The sequence below is a fragment of the Chinchilla lanigera genome, unplaced genomic scaffold, assembly GCF_000276665.1.
Source record: "Chinchilla lanigera isolate Chin_1 unplaced genomic scaffold, ChiLan1.0 scaffold00103, whole genome shotgun sequence".
NCBI lineage: Eukaryota > Metazoa > Chordata > Mammalia > Rodentia > Chinchillidae > Chinchilla > Chinchilla lanigera.
In genome coordinates this window covers 174777-193259 of record NW_004955504.1, presented here as the reverse complement: position 1 = coordinate 193259, position 18483 = coordinate 174777, and the positions used below count along the sequence as shown (strand labels likewise).

General features: G+C 51.2%; 1 protein-coding gene across 3 annotated transcripts in view; it reads right to left on the bottom strand.

Moving 5' to 3' along the window:
* Positions 1–1388: 1388 nt before the first annotated feature.
* Positions 1389–18483, bottom strand: part of Ahrr (aryl-hydrocarbon receptor repressor) — a 70133-nt gene continuing 53038 nt past the window's right edge. For 2 of the 3 annotated variants that reach the window (XM_013505865.1, XM_005406995.2), the window contains 6 exons: positions 12170–12299; positions 10810–10946; positions 9743–9942; positions 5908–5969; positions 5510–5648; positions 1389–4920 (listed from right to left, as the gene is read on the bottom strand). In XM_013505865.1, the coding sequence (XP_013361319.1) occupies positions 3963–4920; positions 5510–5648; positions 5908–5969; positions 9743–9942; positions 10810–10946; positions 12170–12299 (1626 nt within the window). In that variant the 3' untranslated portion in view covers positions 1389–3962. The remainder of the gene's footprint in view (positions 4921–5509; positions 5649–5907; positions 5970–9742; positions 9943–10809; positions 10947–12169; positions 12300–18483) is intronic. The other variant, XM_005406993.2, reaches the window with a different exon arrangement.

The following is an 18483-nucleotide window of genomic DNA, read 5'->3' as shown; positions in this document are numbered from 1 at the left end:
GCTCCACCCTAGCCTTGCTGCAGCTTTTGATCCACAGATGTTGGGTGCAGACCTCTACCCACTCCTGCCAGGTCCCATCCAGACCAACTGCCTCCTGCCTTCCATATATGTCCTTTCCTCCCTCTGCCCTTCAGTTCCAGCCATCCCTACCTCCCCCATAAAAGCACCCACTAATATCTGGGCCACATTCACCTGTCCCCTTCTTCATGTTACAGAATGTATGCATTTCCTGTGATTGGTAGTTGTCTGCACCCCTCCCATCATGCTTATGCACACATGGATGCACACATCGCACATATGCAGATCTGGGACACATGTACAGAACTCAGCTCTGGGACAGCACTGATCTGTGCTTGTCCTCCCAAATGTGTTTGCACTTGGGCCAGGGATATAGCTCAGCGGTACAAGCACCTGCCTGGCAAGCGCAAGGTCCTGAGTTGGATTCCTGGTACCAAAAAACAACAACAAAAAAACCAAATGTGTTTGCACTGTTGTCAGCAGGGATTCAACAGATACTGATGAATGCATGAATGAATGAAGTGCACGATTCACCCTGCAGAAGTCCAGAACCAGGAGTCGGGCGGGTGATGCCAAAGATGCAGCTCTGCTAGGCAGCACCTGTTATGCTGCCCCATGAGCACGTGGTGGGGGCATTCATTGTGTCAGTGGAAGTGTCCCCTGAGAAGGCAGGGAGATGGTGGAGTGGGCCCATTTAGATATCTAATCTCCACAAGTCAGTGGCAGTGGTAGGAGACTGGGTGTGGAGCAGCTGAGCTAGCCTGACAGCCCTCCCTCTGCCCCATCTCTGGAGGATGTTGGGTGCAGACCTGGTGTGACGTGAGTGGCTGTTGACATTGTTCCCTGAAAGGGACGCCTGAGGATGTGGCCTCCTCTTCACTGGCTACTGACAGCAGCAGATGGGGAAAGCGGGCTGTAAAGGGGGCAATTTGACGAAAGGAAATGAAAGCCACCCTGCCCCTTTCCACATACCTGTCACTCGTGTCCTGTGACCTGGTCCCCAGAGTGCCCCAGGTCTGTCTTCATTCCGTCTGTGGGGTAGTTCCAGTCTGGAGTGTCTTGAGGGCCAAGAGGGTACAGGTAAGTTTCCCTCCCCCAGTGATCTTTAGCTTGAGTGATTCTGCTTTGACCACTGCCTCTGCCTAGTGGTGAGGGAGTGCCTTAGACTAAATCCAACATGGCTCTGAGGAGATAAGGTGACTTCATGTGGAAAATCAAGTAGATATTCCCAGTCACACAAGCACATACGAACACATGATTTATTTTACACCAATTCTGTAAGTTTAATACAAACCACAGCATAAGAAATATATCTGGACCCCCTTTTTAAAAAAGAAATATATCTGGAAGCTCTGTTGAAGGCACTGAGATAACAGCACAGAGAGCTGCTTTGTAGTGTCTGCTTAAGACTTTGCCAGGCAGGTCTGGACACTGAGAAGTTCCTTCTTGCAGTAGCAGCTGTAACATATAAAACATAATTTGTATTTATCCTCCCTGTCAGGCCACTCCACAGGCCACTTTGATTTTGATATTCAGCTATTTAGGCAAAAGCTATACACCACAGAAGAACATTCGCCTATAGTTAGTACTGACAGTGATACCCTGAAGTGGAAGTGACCACAGCTGCACCTTGCATAACCCATCATCACCTTCCCATGTAAGTTTTCAGAAGGCACATGATACCTAACTACAAAAGTGCAGATCTGGGGGATCTGCTGCCAGGATCAGCCCTGGTCCTGTGTGTCCAAGGGCCATGGTATGATGTGGCATCTAACCCTGCAAAGCTCAGGTCCAGATGCCCAGCTCAGTGTCTACTAAGCATGGCTTGCAAGCAGCCCATGGCCTGTTCTGAGTCTGCTGTCCCAGCAGGGGACACAGATGAGGCACATGTGAAAGGCTGGGACAAGGCAGGCAGAGTGGCCCAGCCAGCAGGGCTCTCTGGGCTTCAGGGGCCTGCAGCTCTCCTTTGGTCACATGGCTACACTTGGCAGATGTGCAGGAAGTTTCTTAATTCCATCTCCCTGGTCTCATGTTTTTCCAGTTCCCAACACTCCAGACATAGTACCTACACGCACTGCCAGGCATGTTATGTGTGTGCAGTGCCAGACATGTTACATGCACGCAGTGCTGGACATGTTACACAGGTGCAGTGCTGCTGGTCTACTATGCTCTCTGCCCTTGTCCACCCTTTCAGCGATGCTTCCTAGAAACAAGGGCTGGGATGCAGAGGCTGTCTGACGACAGGGAGGCAGCCCAGCCCTCTGGAGAGGGGGCACACAATGGCACATGTGCTTGGCCATGCCTTCTGTGAGGTGCAACAGGTCTGAGTGCATACAGGGCTCTCCACAGCCCAGAGCGGTGCACTGGGTTAGAGCTGGGAAGAAAGAAGGATGAGTCTGAAATCCACCCCTTACAACCCAATCCATAAATGTTCGGAGAGAAGATGTCAGTTGTGTTTGCAAGGAAACGGGTCCAAGCGGACCCTGGGCCAGCAGGAAGGGAAGGTGAGGCAGGTGCCACCATCTCCATTCCTGCTTCAGGCAAGAGAGACAATGGCGGAGGTGGAGGGCATGAATGTGTGTCACACCCATGACAGCACAGCTTCTTTGTCACTTTTGAAGGCTGCTGTGGTCTGGGCAAAGATGTAGAGGCCCTGAGTGACTAGTCTTTCAAACTGGTGCCTGTGTGAACACCCACAGCCCTCTCTTGGGCCCACCATGAGTCCTCCTGAGAGTCAGGCAGCTCAGGAGCTAGGCAGAAAATGTCTGCCAACCCAACCCAAGTTGTGACAAAGCAGATGTGTATCTGCTAAACAGTGTCCACAGAAAATAGGGGCTGAGGCCTGGCTCCCCAAAGTCACAGGTTATGGGGAAAGTAAGTCTGTGCTGAAGAGATGAGGAGGAGGAGAAGCAAAAGTCCCAGTCCTGCAGGCTCCTGCCACACCCAAGACCTCTGGAGAGGGAGGTGGGTAGCTGCTGCAGCAGGACCCAGCCTTGCTGCTGGCTCCCTCTACTCATAGGCCCTGCACCAACCAGGGCAAAGCACCCATGGGGAGAGCCTGAGCTGTGCCACCGTGAGTTACCTTGAGGGTGAGTATGGCAACCTTCCTTTCTGAGGCACTCTTTGAATCCAGGTTTCCTATTACCTGAGTTGATTGTCTCCTGTTAAAATTTTTAAGGCATATCAGACACCTAAGTCTTCATAGGGTGATGGTGGGGCCCTCATTGGAAAGTGCTATGCCTAGCAGCCAGGGAGGATGGCATGGCCTCTTGCTCTTTCCTCTGCTGCCGTTTGCTGTGCCCACTGACTGATGCTATGAGCTCCACTGCATGATGCGCCAGGGACAGAGACATCCCAGAGCTGTCCTCAGGTCAGGAAAACAAGGTGAGATTTCTAGAAGGAACAGGGTATTACCCTGTCCACCTCCATACTGAGGGTGGCCTCAGACTGACTGGGAGCACTGTGGGGAAGGATGAGAGCTGGGGTGGCAGCCTCTTTCTCCCGGAACTGTTTAGGTTGTACCACGGTGGGCTCACTACCATCCTCCCTCACGGGGTCCTCTGGTTACTCTATGCTGCCATCTGCCATCCCTTGGCTGCCACATGGTGCAGGTAGGGGGCAGCAGAGAGCTGAGAAGCCAGGGAGTCCTCTGGACTGGGCTTGCGGCCTCTTGGGCACTGGATACTGTTGGCTGCTTCCTCAAACATTTTAATTCTTCAAAGAAATACTGTCCTACTTGAATAGGCTGTATGTAAGAACCTTCATGATATCAATTTCAGAACACACTTCTGCCCGTGCTCCCATGTGGGGTCAGTTGCTGGCTGCACTCCTGAAATTCTACAAAGAGTGGCACTAGATCATGTCCCCCATCCAGGGGCTGGGAGCCCAGCCACAGCAGGTCTGAGTGTGGATGCAGGTGGTCTCCAGGAGGGGTGGCAGCAGCTCTACAGCAGAAAAGGAGCCTCAGCAGCTCTGGGCGGAATCCGCATGGCAGAAGCACTTTTGGGGAAGATGCCAGGTACAGCACCCCGCCCAGTTGCAGCCCACGGGGGTGAGTCTAGGGGCTCACGCTTGACAGTGGTTGTTACCTCCGATGCCCTGCACTCACTGCAGCCCAGGGTACAGAGGTGCGTCGGCCCCAGCTCCAAACAGGTGCTGTGCATAGGGTAGAATGGGCCCAGTTCCCGGCAGGGCCCGGCAGTGACCCTGCTCTGAGGGTGGGCTGCCAGCATGCCCAGGCTGAGGGGCTGGTTGTAGACCTGGTGCCCACAGTCTGGCTCTGCTTTCAGGTGCATTCTGGTGGGGAAAGTGGCCAGATGTCTCTTGGCGATGTCACTGGCTCCTAGCCACACCTGGCTAGGGGTGCAGCCTTCTGTTGTGTCCTCTGACCCAGAGTCATTTTCCATCTTGATTGGTACCTCCAGTGGCAGCACAGGATTGCATGAGGTGCCTGGGGGCATTGGCAGGCCAGGAGGCTTTGCATCCTCTGTGCAGTAGCCCCCAGGGGTGAAGCACTGCATTCTAGTGCCACAGGTAGGTGGGGGCAGCTGACCCTGACAGATATCCCGCCAGGCTCTGCTCATCCGGCTACAATAGGTGTTGGGAACATGGCCTGGAGGATTTCTGAAGGTAGCCAGGCTGCTGGCACTAAACGTGCCCTCAGTGCCTGGGTGGGGCATGCAGGAGCCCAGGGAAGTGGTGCACATGGAGAGGGGCTCGTTCTTGCCTGGCAGTGGCTTCAGCTTGGTGCCACCATCCTGCCCACACTTTTCTGTCATCCAGTTTGGGTACCTTCCAGGCACTGGTGTCTCTGAGTGGCAGTTGTTCACATGTGCCTCCCTCCGTGTCCTCCCTCCTATGGAGCCACTCAGCATCCTGTCCTGCTCTGTTTCTTCCCTGTCCCTGCAGAGAGAAGATGGATATAGGACAGAGGGACTGAGACATGGTACGGAGTGAGGGTAACACTGGCTAAATCTGCTGGGCAGCTGTGAACCAGGCCCAAGCCTCAATGTCCCTTTCAGCTTCTGGCAGCCTTAGAGGCAGTGTAGAACTGCCTCTCCACACACCTCATCCCTCTCACCCCCTTACCCAGGGCCTAGTGGGGATCAGAGGGCAGTGGGTTGTAGGAAGTGGCCACTTCTCAAGGAGGCCTCAGCCACACAGGTCACAGCGAATGTTGGGGAACAAGGGGGGTATCACACTGAAATGCAGACCAACACAACATTGCGTGCATCAGGCTGGCTCCCCTGTGATGAGAGACATTGACTAGGATGACATGCAGCATCTAGTCTCGGAAGGGACACCAGCTGGTCAGGACGGGAGTGGCACAGCTTGAGGTAGGACAGGCAAGTGGCCTGAAGGACGGACAGAGAGACTGTGGATGCTGTCCAGACTGGGACAGCAGTGGAGCACTGGTAGGAATCCAGGTCCCTCTCTTCACAGTGGCCTCAGGATGACTCCAGCAAGGGGTGGGTAGTGTGGCACCACTTACCCTGTGGCCCCCTTGGAATCCAAGATGAGGTCCGTGCCCCTGAGACAGGGGCACCGGGCTCTGGCTGGAACCCGGGCCCAGTGGCCAGCGTCTGTTTGTGCCCTGAACACTGAGATGCTGTTTTCACCATTGTTCCTTCCTGTTGGGGTTTAAGAAAGGAGAAAGCAGTAACCATGTGAATGGAGGAGTTGTGCTGCTCTGGGCTTGAAGAGGACCTGGGTGACAGAAACAGGTGCTGTCCCCTTGGGATGTACCCTGTGACCCACCCACTTGGCACTTCCTTGGAATACTCAGGATTTCTGCAAAGTATGGGGAGGGGACAAGGAAGAGGTCTCCAAGGGACAAATGCCCATTTTACCCATTTAGAAAAAAATGAGATTTGGAACTTTAAACAGTACCTGCTAAGTAGCTGGGTTTTCCAGGAAGCTCTGATTCACACAGACTCATGGTCAATTTTGCCCTGTAAAGAACAGATCATAGGCAAATAACTGGTGGAAGGAATTAATGATGGCCGGCATTGCTGGCCTGTCTGCCTGAGAGGCAAAGATAGAAGCAGTAGCTCACACCTTGCAAGTCTTTATAGCTCGTAAACAGATTCCTGAAAATTCTCAATCATGTCACTCTATGTGCCAATAAAATGCAAAATAATTTGCTTTAGAATGTAGATGCACATATGATGGAGACCACTATGATGCTGCAGTGGCTCTGAGCGGTATTTAATATTAATCAACTGGCTTTTCATGTTTTCTTCTGAGTTTGTCCACAGCTTAGGCCCCTTGTCTAGAGATGGGCAGTGAACTCACAGTAAGTGAATCTCTGTGAGTCATTGGTCCCTACTGATTGAAGCCTGTAGTGGCCAGTAAAGCAAAGGATAAGACAAGGCCACAGCTAAGGACACCTGGCTCCAACCTTAATTAACTACATAAAGACTGTAGATGCAGGCATCTCACTTCTGGGTGGAGGCCTTCCTGGAGATAATGTAGTTCTCCTAAGTTAACATAACATCTGACTTGGAGAAGTCCTTGAGAGCATCCCAGCCTTTCTTCATTATTCCCTTCCCTTGTTCTGATAACCAAATAAATAGGGCCTCCCAGAGAAGACCTTTGTCTTAGCCCCCAGAGAATCTCAAATTCTGTTACAGGGTTTTGATCCTCCTAGAGCCCTAAAATCATACCACTTGACTCATTCATTTAAGCCTTTGCTGTCCACTCATTTGGGAGATTGCGGGCCTGGTCAGTCTGCAGTTACTAAGGGATATTATTAATGCATTATGCATATAAGGTGGTTTTTAGAACTCATGTATTTTCTTGGACAGCTAAAGATGGTCTATTCTTGTGTTCTAGGAAGTCACCATGAAGGACCAAACAATTAGGAAGTGTCCATGTGTTATCTTGAATCATTCTTATGGCTTCTACTTTACTTTTTAAGAATGAAAAGGTGGGGCTAGGGAATATAGGCACAAGCACCTGCCTGGAAAGTGCAAGGTCCTGAATTTGATTTCTGGTACCAAAAAAAAAAAAAAAAAAAAGTCAAAAACACAAAATAAAAAAGTATATTCTGTAGCCAGACGTGGTGGTGCACACCTGTAATCCTAGCACTAGGGAGGATCATTACAAATTCAAGGATCATTACAAATTCAAGGATCATTACAAATTCAAGAACAGCCTGGGCTACAAAGTAAGCTCAAGGCCAGCCTGAACTGCATAGTGAGACACTGTCTCAAAAAGACAAAAAAAAAAAAGAACTAAAAGGTGGCTTGCCTGGTGCTGCCCCTGCTAGGAGTGCCAGAATTGGGGTTCAATCCCTGTCCAGCTGGTGGGCCTTTCCATAGGGGGGCAGTCTCTGCAGGGAGATCTGGTGGGCCTCTGGTGGGGAGGTACAGTGAAATCTCATTTATGCCGTGTGGGTAGTCACAAAATTGTGGCTAGTACTGATTTGGGGTTGTTTTGCTGGTTTTGGGGGGGGGGGGATTTTTCTCTTTTTTTTTTTTTTTTTTTTTTTTGGTACCAGGAATAGAATCCAGGGCCTTGTGCTTGCTAGGCAGGTGCTACACCACTGAGCTATGTTCCCAGCCCTTGAATTGGGTTTAGAAAGAAATTTTAGCAAGTAGAAAAATCACACAGCAGATTCCTGGAGTAAAGAAGAGCAACCACCTGTGACAAAGCCAGCAGGGACAGCTGTGAGCTACATTATGCTTCCTACAACCACTCACTGTATGTCCTCTCCCCTGACCACTGCATGTTCCCTCCTGTAGGAGCTGCTGCCTCCAACCTGACCCCTTGTTGCTGCACTTAAGTGGACGGCCAACTGTGGGGTACATGGTGGAGACCAGCTTTAAACTTGTTTCAGAGCAGGTGGTGTGTTCCCAGTCCTAGGGTGAGGTGGGGGGTCCATATTCTCCGCCCTCCTTACTCCTGTTCTCCTCACATGCCTGTGCGCCAGTGCCTCCCAAGCCCTGGTCAGGAAGGGTAGGGATCCAGCACAGAAAGAGCAGTCGGGGACCAGCGACCTGCACTGTGCCCACCTGGGCCCCAGGGCAGCCAGTAGCACTTCCTACCTGGGCCCAGATGGAGGAGACTGTTTAGAACTCCCCTCAATTTGATTTTAGGGTAGGAAAACATACAAGAAGCAGAAGGCTCATTGTGACTCAGATAAAAACAGCCAAATCAGCTTTAAAAACAGAAAACTCAGCTAGTAAAGGTACAGGGCATCAAGGGTACTGGGAAGGACCCACCTGGCAGCTGCAGAGTCTCACACCCTGGCCTCACCCTGAGCTCTGCATAGGTGATGTCCACCTGGCAGGTGTGAAGCTCTGGCACTGGCTTTGCCACTTATCCTTGTACCTTCTTCCTTTAGTGTTTTTCCTTTCGTGTTTTGTACGTTATATCTTTAAAAACATGAGTTTGATCCTAGAATATCCCACAGTCTGCTCTTCTCAGCACTCTGACCAGAGGCCAGCTCCATTCACTATGCATACCATGCAAGGCAGTGAGGGCAGACCCAGCAGATGACCTGAGCAAGTGCAGGAATGAGGATAAGGGGGATGATGGGTGTGGAACCACAGAGGAGGACCTCACATGGCCCTGATGTCTACATGGAGCTCAGGGAAGATGAGGGTGAGTTGTGATGTGGGAGGGGGTAGACTCACACCTTCTAGGGGAACCACCAGCATCACATGGGAACTCCTGCAGCAGGGGCATCTGGATGTCAGGTGTGAGACAGGCCCGACACCTACTACCCATGGGGCAACCAGTTTCCACAGAGGACAGAGGCAGGCAGGTCAAAGTAGCCCGTGCAGAGGGAGGGGAGCCACACCAGGCAGTCAGGGCTGACCCAGGTTTGAATCTGACAAATGAGATTTAATGTTAAAAAAAGAGTTGAGGGGTGCAGATAGAACTAAAAGTCAAAGTAAAGCCCAGAACAGACAGGTCTAACAGACCCACAGCTTAAGGAAACAGGACCAGTCTGCTGCTAGTGATGGTATTACTAAAGGTAGAGTGCTCAGAACAAAGGAGAAGAACACTACATCCAGACTGCATTGCTGATACACTGTGAATGTTCCTGTAAAGTCATCTGGATTCAGAAGTACCTGGAAATCATGATCAGAGCAATTGTGCAGCCAGGGGAAGGGGTTATAGGGTTTCCATCAGCAGTGCAGGGAGTCTGCTAGGCACTCCTCTGAATGCCACGTCTGGTCTGTGTGACAGCAGGTCTCTGTCTCAGGGATCTGTGCAACCTGGACAAATTGTGCCTGGGCCATAGCAGGTTCAAACCTAGCTTAGCTCACTGAGTTAGTGACCTGCTATGGCTTCTTCCCTACTCAGTCTGTACAACCTATGAAGTGGGAAATCATAGACAGGTGCTTGGGCAAGACACGCAGACCTCTCTAAGAGGAAGTGCAGGCCAAGGGAGTGAGACCAAGGCCAAGGCTGGCTGCTAACTGGTCACTGGACCTGGTCAGCAGGGAGCCCATCAGGGACAGGACAGATAGGGTCTCTGGCTCCCAGCCTCTAACCAGGGACCTCAGGGCAGGGATAGGTGTGGGGTGGGCACGGAGGTACCATCCCAAGGCACCGCAGACATATGAGGAAGGGGCAGCAGGCTGAGTGCCGCCTCTTACAGTGGCCGACAAGGTGCAGCTGCCTCTCTGGAAGCCGAGCAGGTGGGGAGGCGGCTCAGGGGATGCCAGTCCAAAGGCTCCGGGTGCACTGGATGCAGTCAGTTCCTACTCACCTTGCGTCTGTCATGGGTGCCGCATCTGTCCTGTGCTTCACCCTCAGATATGTGCTCTTAATTTTCATGTCTGCTGTGGAGGGCAGGAGGACTGGCACCACGGTACAGAACAATGAGAGCTGTGGGGGCAGGGCTGTTCCTGATGGTGCCTTCTTCCTCTGTCCCAGCAGGAATCTTAGTTTTCCTTGAAACTGCATTGTCTAGTATTTTAAAAACAGAAATCTGTGATGATGGAGTGAACTGGAGGCTTGGGGAGGATGCAGAATTCGGGGTGTGAGATGGCTAGCTGCAGGCACAGACATGCAGAGAGGGCCCTCAGGAGACACCAGCCTTGCTCTGCACCCCAGTCTGTAAGCACAGCCTCAGGACCACCTGGTCAGCTTCTGCCTTTCACCCCCTGACCATCCACTCTTCCTTCCCTCTCTTCCTCCATCCCACCATCCTTCCAGTTTTCCACTCATCTTTCCGTCTTTCCTTCCAGGTTTCCACTCACCTCCTAAGCACTCCTTCCATAGGTTTATTGAGGACACAAAACATTTGTAAGCCCTGACTGAGCATCAGTCACATACCTTGTACAGGAGAACTCAAGGCAATGTTATGCTAGGAATATTTAACATCCAGATTTCCCGGGGAAAAGCATCCCAGGTTTGCAGTATTTGCCAGATTTTAATGTAAATATTCATGCTGTGGCTGGTTTCAAACTATCAGCCTAAAAATCAATCAAATCTAAAAATTCCTGCAGTCCTAACAGTGGGGTCTGTAGGTGGCACAAAGCACTGCCCAGACAGGAGTAGGAGCCCGTACCCTGCTTCCTAGAAGAGAGTGCTCTGAAGGATATGCATGTCAGTTTTAATTATTTCATCTGCCTCACCTCCTTGGCTTGCAGTGGTCTCCCATTTCCACTCACTCACCACACTCATGTAGCCTGGGGGTTGCCAGGCCTTGTACTGGTGGCTCGTGCAGGTAGAGCTTAGGTGCAGGGTCACCCTTACCCCAGGGCACAATGCACCCGATGCTGGCTGCCTTGTGGATGGGCTAGGTCCCCATGTAGGGCTCCCCTCACTTACCAGAAAGCCGGAGGTGCTGTCCAGCAGGCAGCGTACTCGGCAGATGAAGCAACGAGTCAGGAAGGCTGAGTACTCTGGAGGCGAGCCCATACCCCCTTCCTGGGCCCTGAGGAGCCTCCTCAAGACTGTGTCTTCTGCTGCCATGGCAGTGCAGGGGCGTGGCAAGGAGGCAGAGGCCATGACCGAGAATGAGAAAGACATCAGTAATCTAGTGGGATGTGTGCAGCCAGTGCAAGGTGTATAACACACTGCCCCAGCTGCACAGTTCACATCAGTGCACAGCCCCTCCTACCTCGTTGTTCTACTGGATTTTGCCCCCATTGCCCCTCTCTCCCGCTCACTTAAAGGCATGGAATTTCAGTTTGGCTTGTTTGACCTTCATGAAATGATAAGGATGCAGGCACCTGTGGCCTGGATTTTGCATTCAACTCACTAAGGTGAATGAATCATGCAGCTCCATGGTGTTGTGGTGGAAACTTCTCTATGAGTTATTCGGGGCCCATGGATGTGTATGGAAACCCCAGGGAATGTCCCTGTGCAAAGGACCCCCAGGCTGATGTTATCTCCCTGGCATGGACTTGTCTGTCCCCTCCAAGCTCACCCATACCTGCTGCCTATCAGGAGTTTGACACCTGCTAAACTTGGGGCAAACAAAAACTTGGAGGGGAGGCAGTTCCCTGGGGAGGCATGCACAATGGCACTATGCCGTCAAGACTCTTGGTACATCTGGATTGGCAGAAAGGCTTCCTGGCAGATAGGAAAGGGTTTAGACACCAAGATCCAAGTGTTGCAGCTCTAACAAAGGGCCAGAACCTGGATCTTAAGCACATGTTCATCCCCCAAGGTCACTGTGCTAAAAGCTTGATACCTGGCCACAACACAGTACTGCTGGGAGGTGGCAGAAACTTGGGAGTCAGGGCCTCATGGGAGGTGTCAGATCCCTGGGGTCAATCCTCAAAGGGGACCAAAGGGAATCGCGAGCCCTATCCTTCTGCTTCCTCTCAGCCCATCCTGGTCATGAGTTCAGTGGTTTTGCACCACAAGGTCCTTCATCCCACCAGAGTCCTAGAAGCCATGTCTCCCCCAAAACCATGGTCTGAAACTGCCAAAACTGTGGCCCAAAATAATCCTTTACTCTTCACAAGTAGATTATTTTGGGTATTTATCACAGTGGTGGAGGACTGACGGATACATGAGGGAGGTGCTCACAGCACTATAGGATGGACCAGCTGCGGGACCATATAGCCTGTTGGGAAGGTTGGCTCTGGAGCAAGCAAACTCCAATGTGTAAGCCAGTGTGGACGGTAAACGACAGCCAGGGCATCCAGGGCTGCACAGAGCTCCAGATGCACTGACCCACCTGTCTCCACGTGTGGAGGCTGTCCACACCTCGCCTGTGGGGGATCCATGGCCCAGTGGAGCTGCCGGCAAAAGTCCTGGCGGTCATCCACATGGATGTAGTCATAAATGTTCTGATGCATTACATCTGTCTGCAATATTGAAACAGTTGTTTTAGCCTGACCCTGAATTTGCATACCCACTCCAGCCATTGTAAACTACAGCATTTCCACTCCATCAAAAGCAAGTCATAGGGGCTGGGGATTTAGCTCAGCGGCAAAAAGCGCCTGCCTGGCAAGCACAAGGTCGTGAGTTCGGTTCCCGGTACCGGAGAAAAACCAAAAAAAAAAAAAAAAAAAAGCAAGTCATGCCTGTGCAGGGCCCCATGGGAAAGGCCTTGAGGCCACCACCACAAGGCAAAGACACGGCTCCCTGGACCTCCCAGCCCAATGCCAGATGCACCCCAGTAGCCCCCGGCAGCTGGGTGCTCAACTTAGGCTGAACGGGGGCGCTCAGAGATGGGATGTCTTGGCACATACATGTTGCCTGAGGTGCCCACCTTGCTAAATCACCTCTATCTTATGGCATCTGTGTGTTCCCCAAGGCATGTCTCATGTCCTCTATGACTTCCTGTTGCCTGGAACCAGGCTCAACCTGCCTGAGTCTGAGATGCCTTGGCTACTGGCTAGCTCACAGGCCTCTGTCTGGTCCTCTATCCTCCTACCTCCTCAGGGCAGACTGGGCCTGAGGCGACACTCATCTCCACAGGCACAGGGCCCTTGTTGGAAGGCTGGTCTGGTGGTTGGAGCCTAGACCAGGGTTGTGAAGGCTGACTTTGGGGGACTCAGCTCCTCTGGTGTGGTAAAGTGTTCTTCGAGGGTGTGGGTAAATCAAGACAGCCCATGCAGGTCTCCTCTGCCCTCCACCTTCTCTGATGAGTGAGGCTCCTTCCTGCATTCAGAAGCTGGCCAAACATCTGCCAAGGACTACTGGAGTACTGTGGGACTGGACTCCTTCAGAACATGCCCATCTCTGAATGTAAACACTTCTGGACTGACTGGAGGAAAAGTCCCTTACCAATCATAACCTCAAAAAAAAATCTTCCCTTTTAAGAATGTAATGAATATACTCACCAGGGTGGATGAGATCCACCATCTTTTCCAGAGAGCCCATTATTCCTGGACAAGCCCCATGAGGTCCCAAAATGTTAAATGAGATGCACCTCAGAAGCAGGCAAAGGGATGCAGCCATAGCGAAGACTTGGACTTCATCGCCTGGCACCCTTAGTGTAAGGGAAAGTTCCTGTGATGGTTGTATCTAGACGTTCCCCCAAAGCCTCATGCAGTCATAGGTGGGGAGTTTTAGAGCTCGCTGGATCTAGGGTGTGTAATGCTGGAATTAAGGTGCCCCACCCTGGGCATGGGTGGCACTAATCAATAGGTTTATATCCTGGGTAGAACATAAGGGCTGCTTCTGCTGTTTCTCTGCTGCTCTTTGCTACTTTCTGCTTTGCTGCCTTCTGCCTGCTATGGATGGTTTCTCTTCTGTGATGCCCCTCTGCCATGCCACCTTGCCTTGGAACCAGCTGACTATGGACTGAAATCTCTCCAGACTGTGAGCTAATAAACCTTTCCTCCTTTAACCTTGGATATTGGGTATTTTGTCTCAGCAACAAGAAAAGTAACTAAGACAGTTCCCTTAAAAAGAAGAGTCAAGAGGGAGCTCAGAGGAGAGGCAGAGAGGGGCTGGGTAGCTGCTGTCCTTGGTCATGCTGCCCAGGTCAGGGCTCTGGAGTGGTTGTGGGGCCAAGGGGCAGAGGCCCCTATGGCGCAACTGGATACTTCTGCTCACCTGGCTTCTTTTTTTTTTTTTTTTTGGTTTTTCTCCGCTACCGGGAACCGAACTCACGACCTTGTGCTTGCCAGGCAGGCGCTTTGCCGCTGAGCTAAATCCCCAGCCCCTCACCTGGCTTCTTAATGAACTTCTATGACTAAAGTAGGACATAGAAGCTGTGCTCCAAACATCGCCTGCTCACAAGAATGGGACTACCAACCAGGACACAAGGTGCTGCACCAAATGGTGAGCCGTGCCCCACACCAAAGGCTAATATGCCAATAGGACACTGTTTCCTTTGACGTCTGTGTCTCACAGCCATGAGACTGGCTTATGTACAGTAGCAGTGTCCCAGTTCCACATGGTGGTATTTTGCTGCCACCACAGTGCTGCTCTCTGGCTGGTGGACGTGGCTGTCTCCCATGCTGCACTCCATAGCTGCTGTGCCTGTACACGACTGAGTGGCTGCTGCATCACTGGTTCGTCTCCAGAGTGGTGCAGGTGCTGGGCCTGCTGTGGTAACCTCCCCTTCGCTCCCTGTGCACACCAATGCTTGGCACTTCAGCCTTTCAGTGGATGTGCAGTGGCATCTTACTGTGGCTTTAATTTGCCTGTCATGAGGATGAGGTCTGTTCATGTGTTCCTTGGTCTTGTGATGTATGTGTGTGAGAGTGTGTGTGTGTGTGTGTGTATACTGTGTGCTTGCTGCTGAATTATCATCCTCGTGGATCCCACTGAGCTGCCTGCTCATGTGTTCTTGTCTGCACTCTGCTAAGGACATCTCCCACTGCCCAGTTGCCTGCCCACTTTTCTCAGGGTCTGCACAGTTCCACTCATGGTGTTCAGTCTCGCTTAAGACATCTTTCCTTACAGGAGTTAGAACTTACCCTGCCATCTTCTAGAAACTTCTTTCATCTGCCCAATAGTTAATCTAGTATGGTGTAAGGTAGAAGATAAGATTCCTTTTTTCTCATTTGGATTCAGTTTTCCCAGCACCATTTGCCGGAATGAGCATACTTCCCCTCTCCCAGCAGCAGTGGTATTGGCCAGCAGTCCCGCTCAATGGCTCTAGATGTCTGCTGCACAAGTTATCCAGTCTTGAGTCCCCAGTCTCAGGAAGCTGTGCTTCTGGCAGCAGCACAGCGCCCCAACAAGCACCACTGGCTTCCCTTTCCTCCTTTTTCTGATGGCCTCGGGTCTTCTCAGCCTCTGTACTTCCATGGAAACTTTAGAAATTAATATGTCCCTGCCCATCAGAAAGTTGTTCAGTTTTTGTTATAATTTCATTAACTCTACAATTTGATTTGGAAAAAATTGGCATCTTCATAATTATATTGAGGTTTCCAATTCATAAACACAGTACATCACTTGGTGTGTCTGGTATGGGCTTAATTTCTTTAAAAATAATTGTTTTTGTACATGTGTAGGTACTGTATGTCATTTGGCAGATTTGTTCCTTGGGATTTGGGGTTTTAATACTATTTGGGCAGCTTTCTTCCCCCTGTGTTTTGATTTATGTGCTATGGGGTGAGCCCTAAGTGGCGCAGTTGTGCTGTTTGAGTGAGACAAGAGGCTGGCAATGCTCCTTGTGCTGCTCTCTCCACAGTGCTTGTGGGTGACCCACAGCTCCGCTCAACTATGGCACAGCTGTGACCTGAAGGCCCATGGGACCCTGGAGGGCCTCACCCTTGTCCACACACCCTCATTAGTTATGAAAGGGGCATGGAGGTGTGAGTATAGTAGAACTGGAAAATCCATTTCTCAGGCAAATTTGGAGACGGGGTGAAATGTGGCAGCCTGAGGTTGAGGAAACAAAGTTCTGTATTTCAATGCCTAGTATGACCCGTCTGAGTGCCCCACATCCTTCCTGATCTCTTGGTTGCACAAAGTGATGTCAGAAGGAATAAGCAAGAGGACAGCAGACCATGTGATGGGGAGGCAGAGTGGCAGGATGGCTCCTTAGATGGTAAAATAAACTCCTATTTAATTGCGTGAGTTCAGTCTTCATTTCAGCTTTGAACCACCATTTGTGGATCTCAGAATGAAAGCATTCCTGGCTTAAACAGCAGAGCATTCCAGCAGTCATTTTTACCTCTGTGCAAACTGTGCACCCATCTATTCTCACGGCTGTAGGGTCGCATCTGCTCAGATCACTAAGCTGTCTCACTGGTTCACTCAGGGACAGCTGCCACCGTGACTGTGAGGGCATAAGCAGCTTTCTGAGTAAGTGTCAAGGTGGCTAAAACACGCCTGGTTGCCCCAGGTGTGCTGACACAAAGACATGGACAGCATGCTTGGGCTGCAAGGGTAAGGAACTGGCTCCTGGTTTTCTGCAAAGTATCAGGCAGGAGAAGCTCATAAGAGCACAAAGCTGCCATAACTCTTTCATGAAATGTTTGCATAAACTTGAGGCAAGCCCTGATTTAATGGCATTTGAAAAAAATTTCTTTATAATAAAAGCAAAACTGTTTTTCACTTCTAATGCTTGGGGTAAAATAACCAAGCTCCAAGAAAACAGCAGATCCAGTGAGCAAGTTCCAACCCACAGCTAGAGCCACTAACACTGCACCTGCCTCTGTCCCCAAAGCCAAACTTCATGGTGCAGCTGCCAGTTCCAGCTAAAGGAAGCAGCTCTGTCTGCATGAGGATCCTGAGCCATTCAGCAGACAGGGACAGGAACAAAGAAACTGAGCGTGCAGAACGCAGGCCCTGCACATACAGCCACAAAGTCTTCATTCAGTGTTATCCATGCTGGGAGCCTGCTTATGTCACTGTCACATCCCCAAGCTCTGCACTATCATGGGCACCTGTACTCCACAGCAAGGGAGGCATTGAACCTCAGCAAACAGCTGCTCTTTCTGGTCTTCTCTACTCTCCACAGTGTAAGTGAAGTCCACAGATTCCCATGCAGGACTCCGGGATAGGTATCTTCTCGGGGTGAAGGACACAGTGCTACCATCCAAGGTTCCCCTGAGGATGGACACATCACCAACAGCAGACCTGAAGTGTCAGGTCATCAAGCGCAGTCAGAGGAATGCTGGCACCCTCTCTGTGAGGTGGGGGCACCTTTCCTAGGCACCAAGAGTTCTTCCTTCCATGAGGCCCTAGCAGCAGCTAGGGAAGCAGACAGCACACTCTGTGGACATAGGAATTGAGGCACAGTGCAGTGCAGTGATTGCAGAGCTGGCAATGCCAATCCTGCTTCCCCCTACATCCTCAACAGAGCAGCTGCTGGAACCCTGGGGGTTTGGTTAATGGCCAGCATTCATGCTGCCTACACACAGCTGTCCCCTCTGACCTTCCACCCCTCCACCACAGGCTGATTCAGGTCTGGTGCTGAGCTGTGTCTAAAGGCCTGGAGGAAGAGGCTACTAGGGAACAGGTGAGGGTGAGCATACAACACTGCACACAGCTCCTGAGACAGAGGATAGAAAAGCTGTGCGGTGGGGTAAGAAGTCCCTGGGTTCTGCAGGGACTGGACATGGGCTCAGGCGGCGGGAAGGCAGATGTACGAAACTGACACAGCTACTTCAGTTTCTGGAAAACTATTCAAAATTGTAGTTTTCTTGGAAATTAGATAAAACACTCCACTGGCCTCAGGCAGATTTTAACAACGTGTCAGAGACCTACACACTCAGATCTTGGCTTTCACTGCCTTTGGCAGTGCAGCCCTTGGCTTTCTGCCCAAACACAAGGTTTGGTTTTAATCACTCTATGCATTGCCTTGCTGCCCCACACTTCCTTCTGGGTGCCTATCCCAGCTCCTGGAGCATCTTCCTTCTGCTGGCAGCAGCTGCAGCAGTGAGGCAGGGTCCTGCCCCAGGGGCCCAGCAGGATCCTTCCAGTGTCTGCTATACCATGGATGGGGGCACCCTCCAGCTGCTTCCCTGAAGCCCTCTTGACCTCCACAGAGGGCAAGTCCTGGCCAGCCTGGAGGATACCTCAGTGATCTCAACCACCAGGGCCATGGCCTAACCTGCACCCACAAGGGTCTGGCACTCAGATTTGAGGGTCCCCAGGATGGACCCCTTGAGTGCCTGCTGCTCCTCCAAATGCTGCTGTGCTTTGGGGCTCCCTTTCTCCTTATTACTAAATCCATGTCTGAACCTACCATCCAAGGTTCCCCTGAGGATGGACACATCACCAACAGCAGACCTGAAGTGTCAGGTCATCAAGCGCAAATTCCTTATATTAAACTGTGAGATGACCGTACTCTAAATCAATCCTAACTAACATCCTATCTTCTTTATTTTCCAAAGTTCTTTTTTTTGTTGTTGTTTGTTTGTTTGTTTCCGGTACTGGGAATCAAACTCACGCTTGCCAGGCAGGCGCTGTGCCCCTGAGCTAAATTCCCAGCCCCTATTTTCCAAAGTTCTATCTTCTTTTTTCATTATATGCTGTCCTTTCTTTATACCATCTTATATTATTTCCATTACGTTTATTTCCTAGCTCTTTCAGAGCATGCTGTTGTTTCAAGCTCTGCTGGGAGGTGCCAAATCTGTT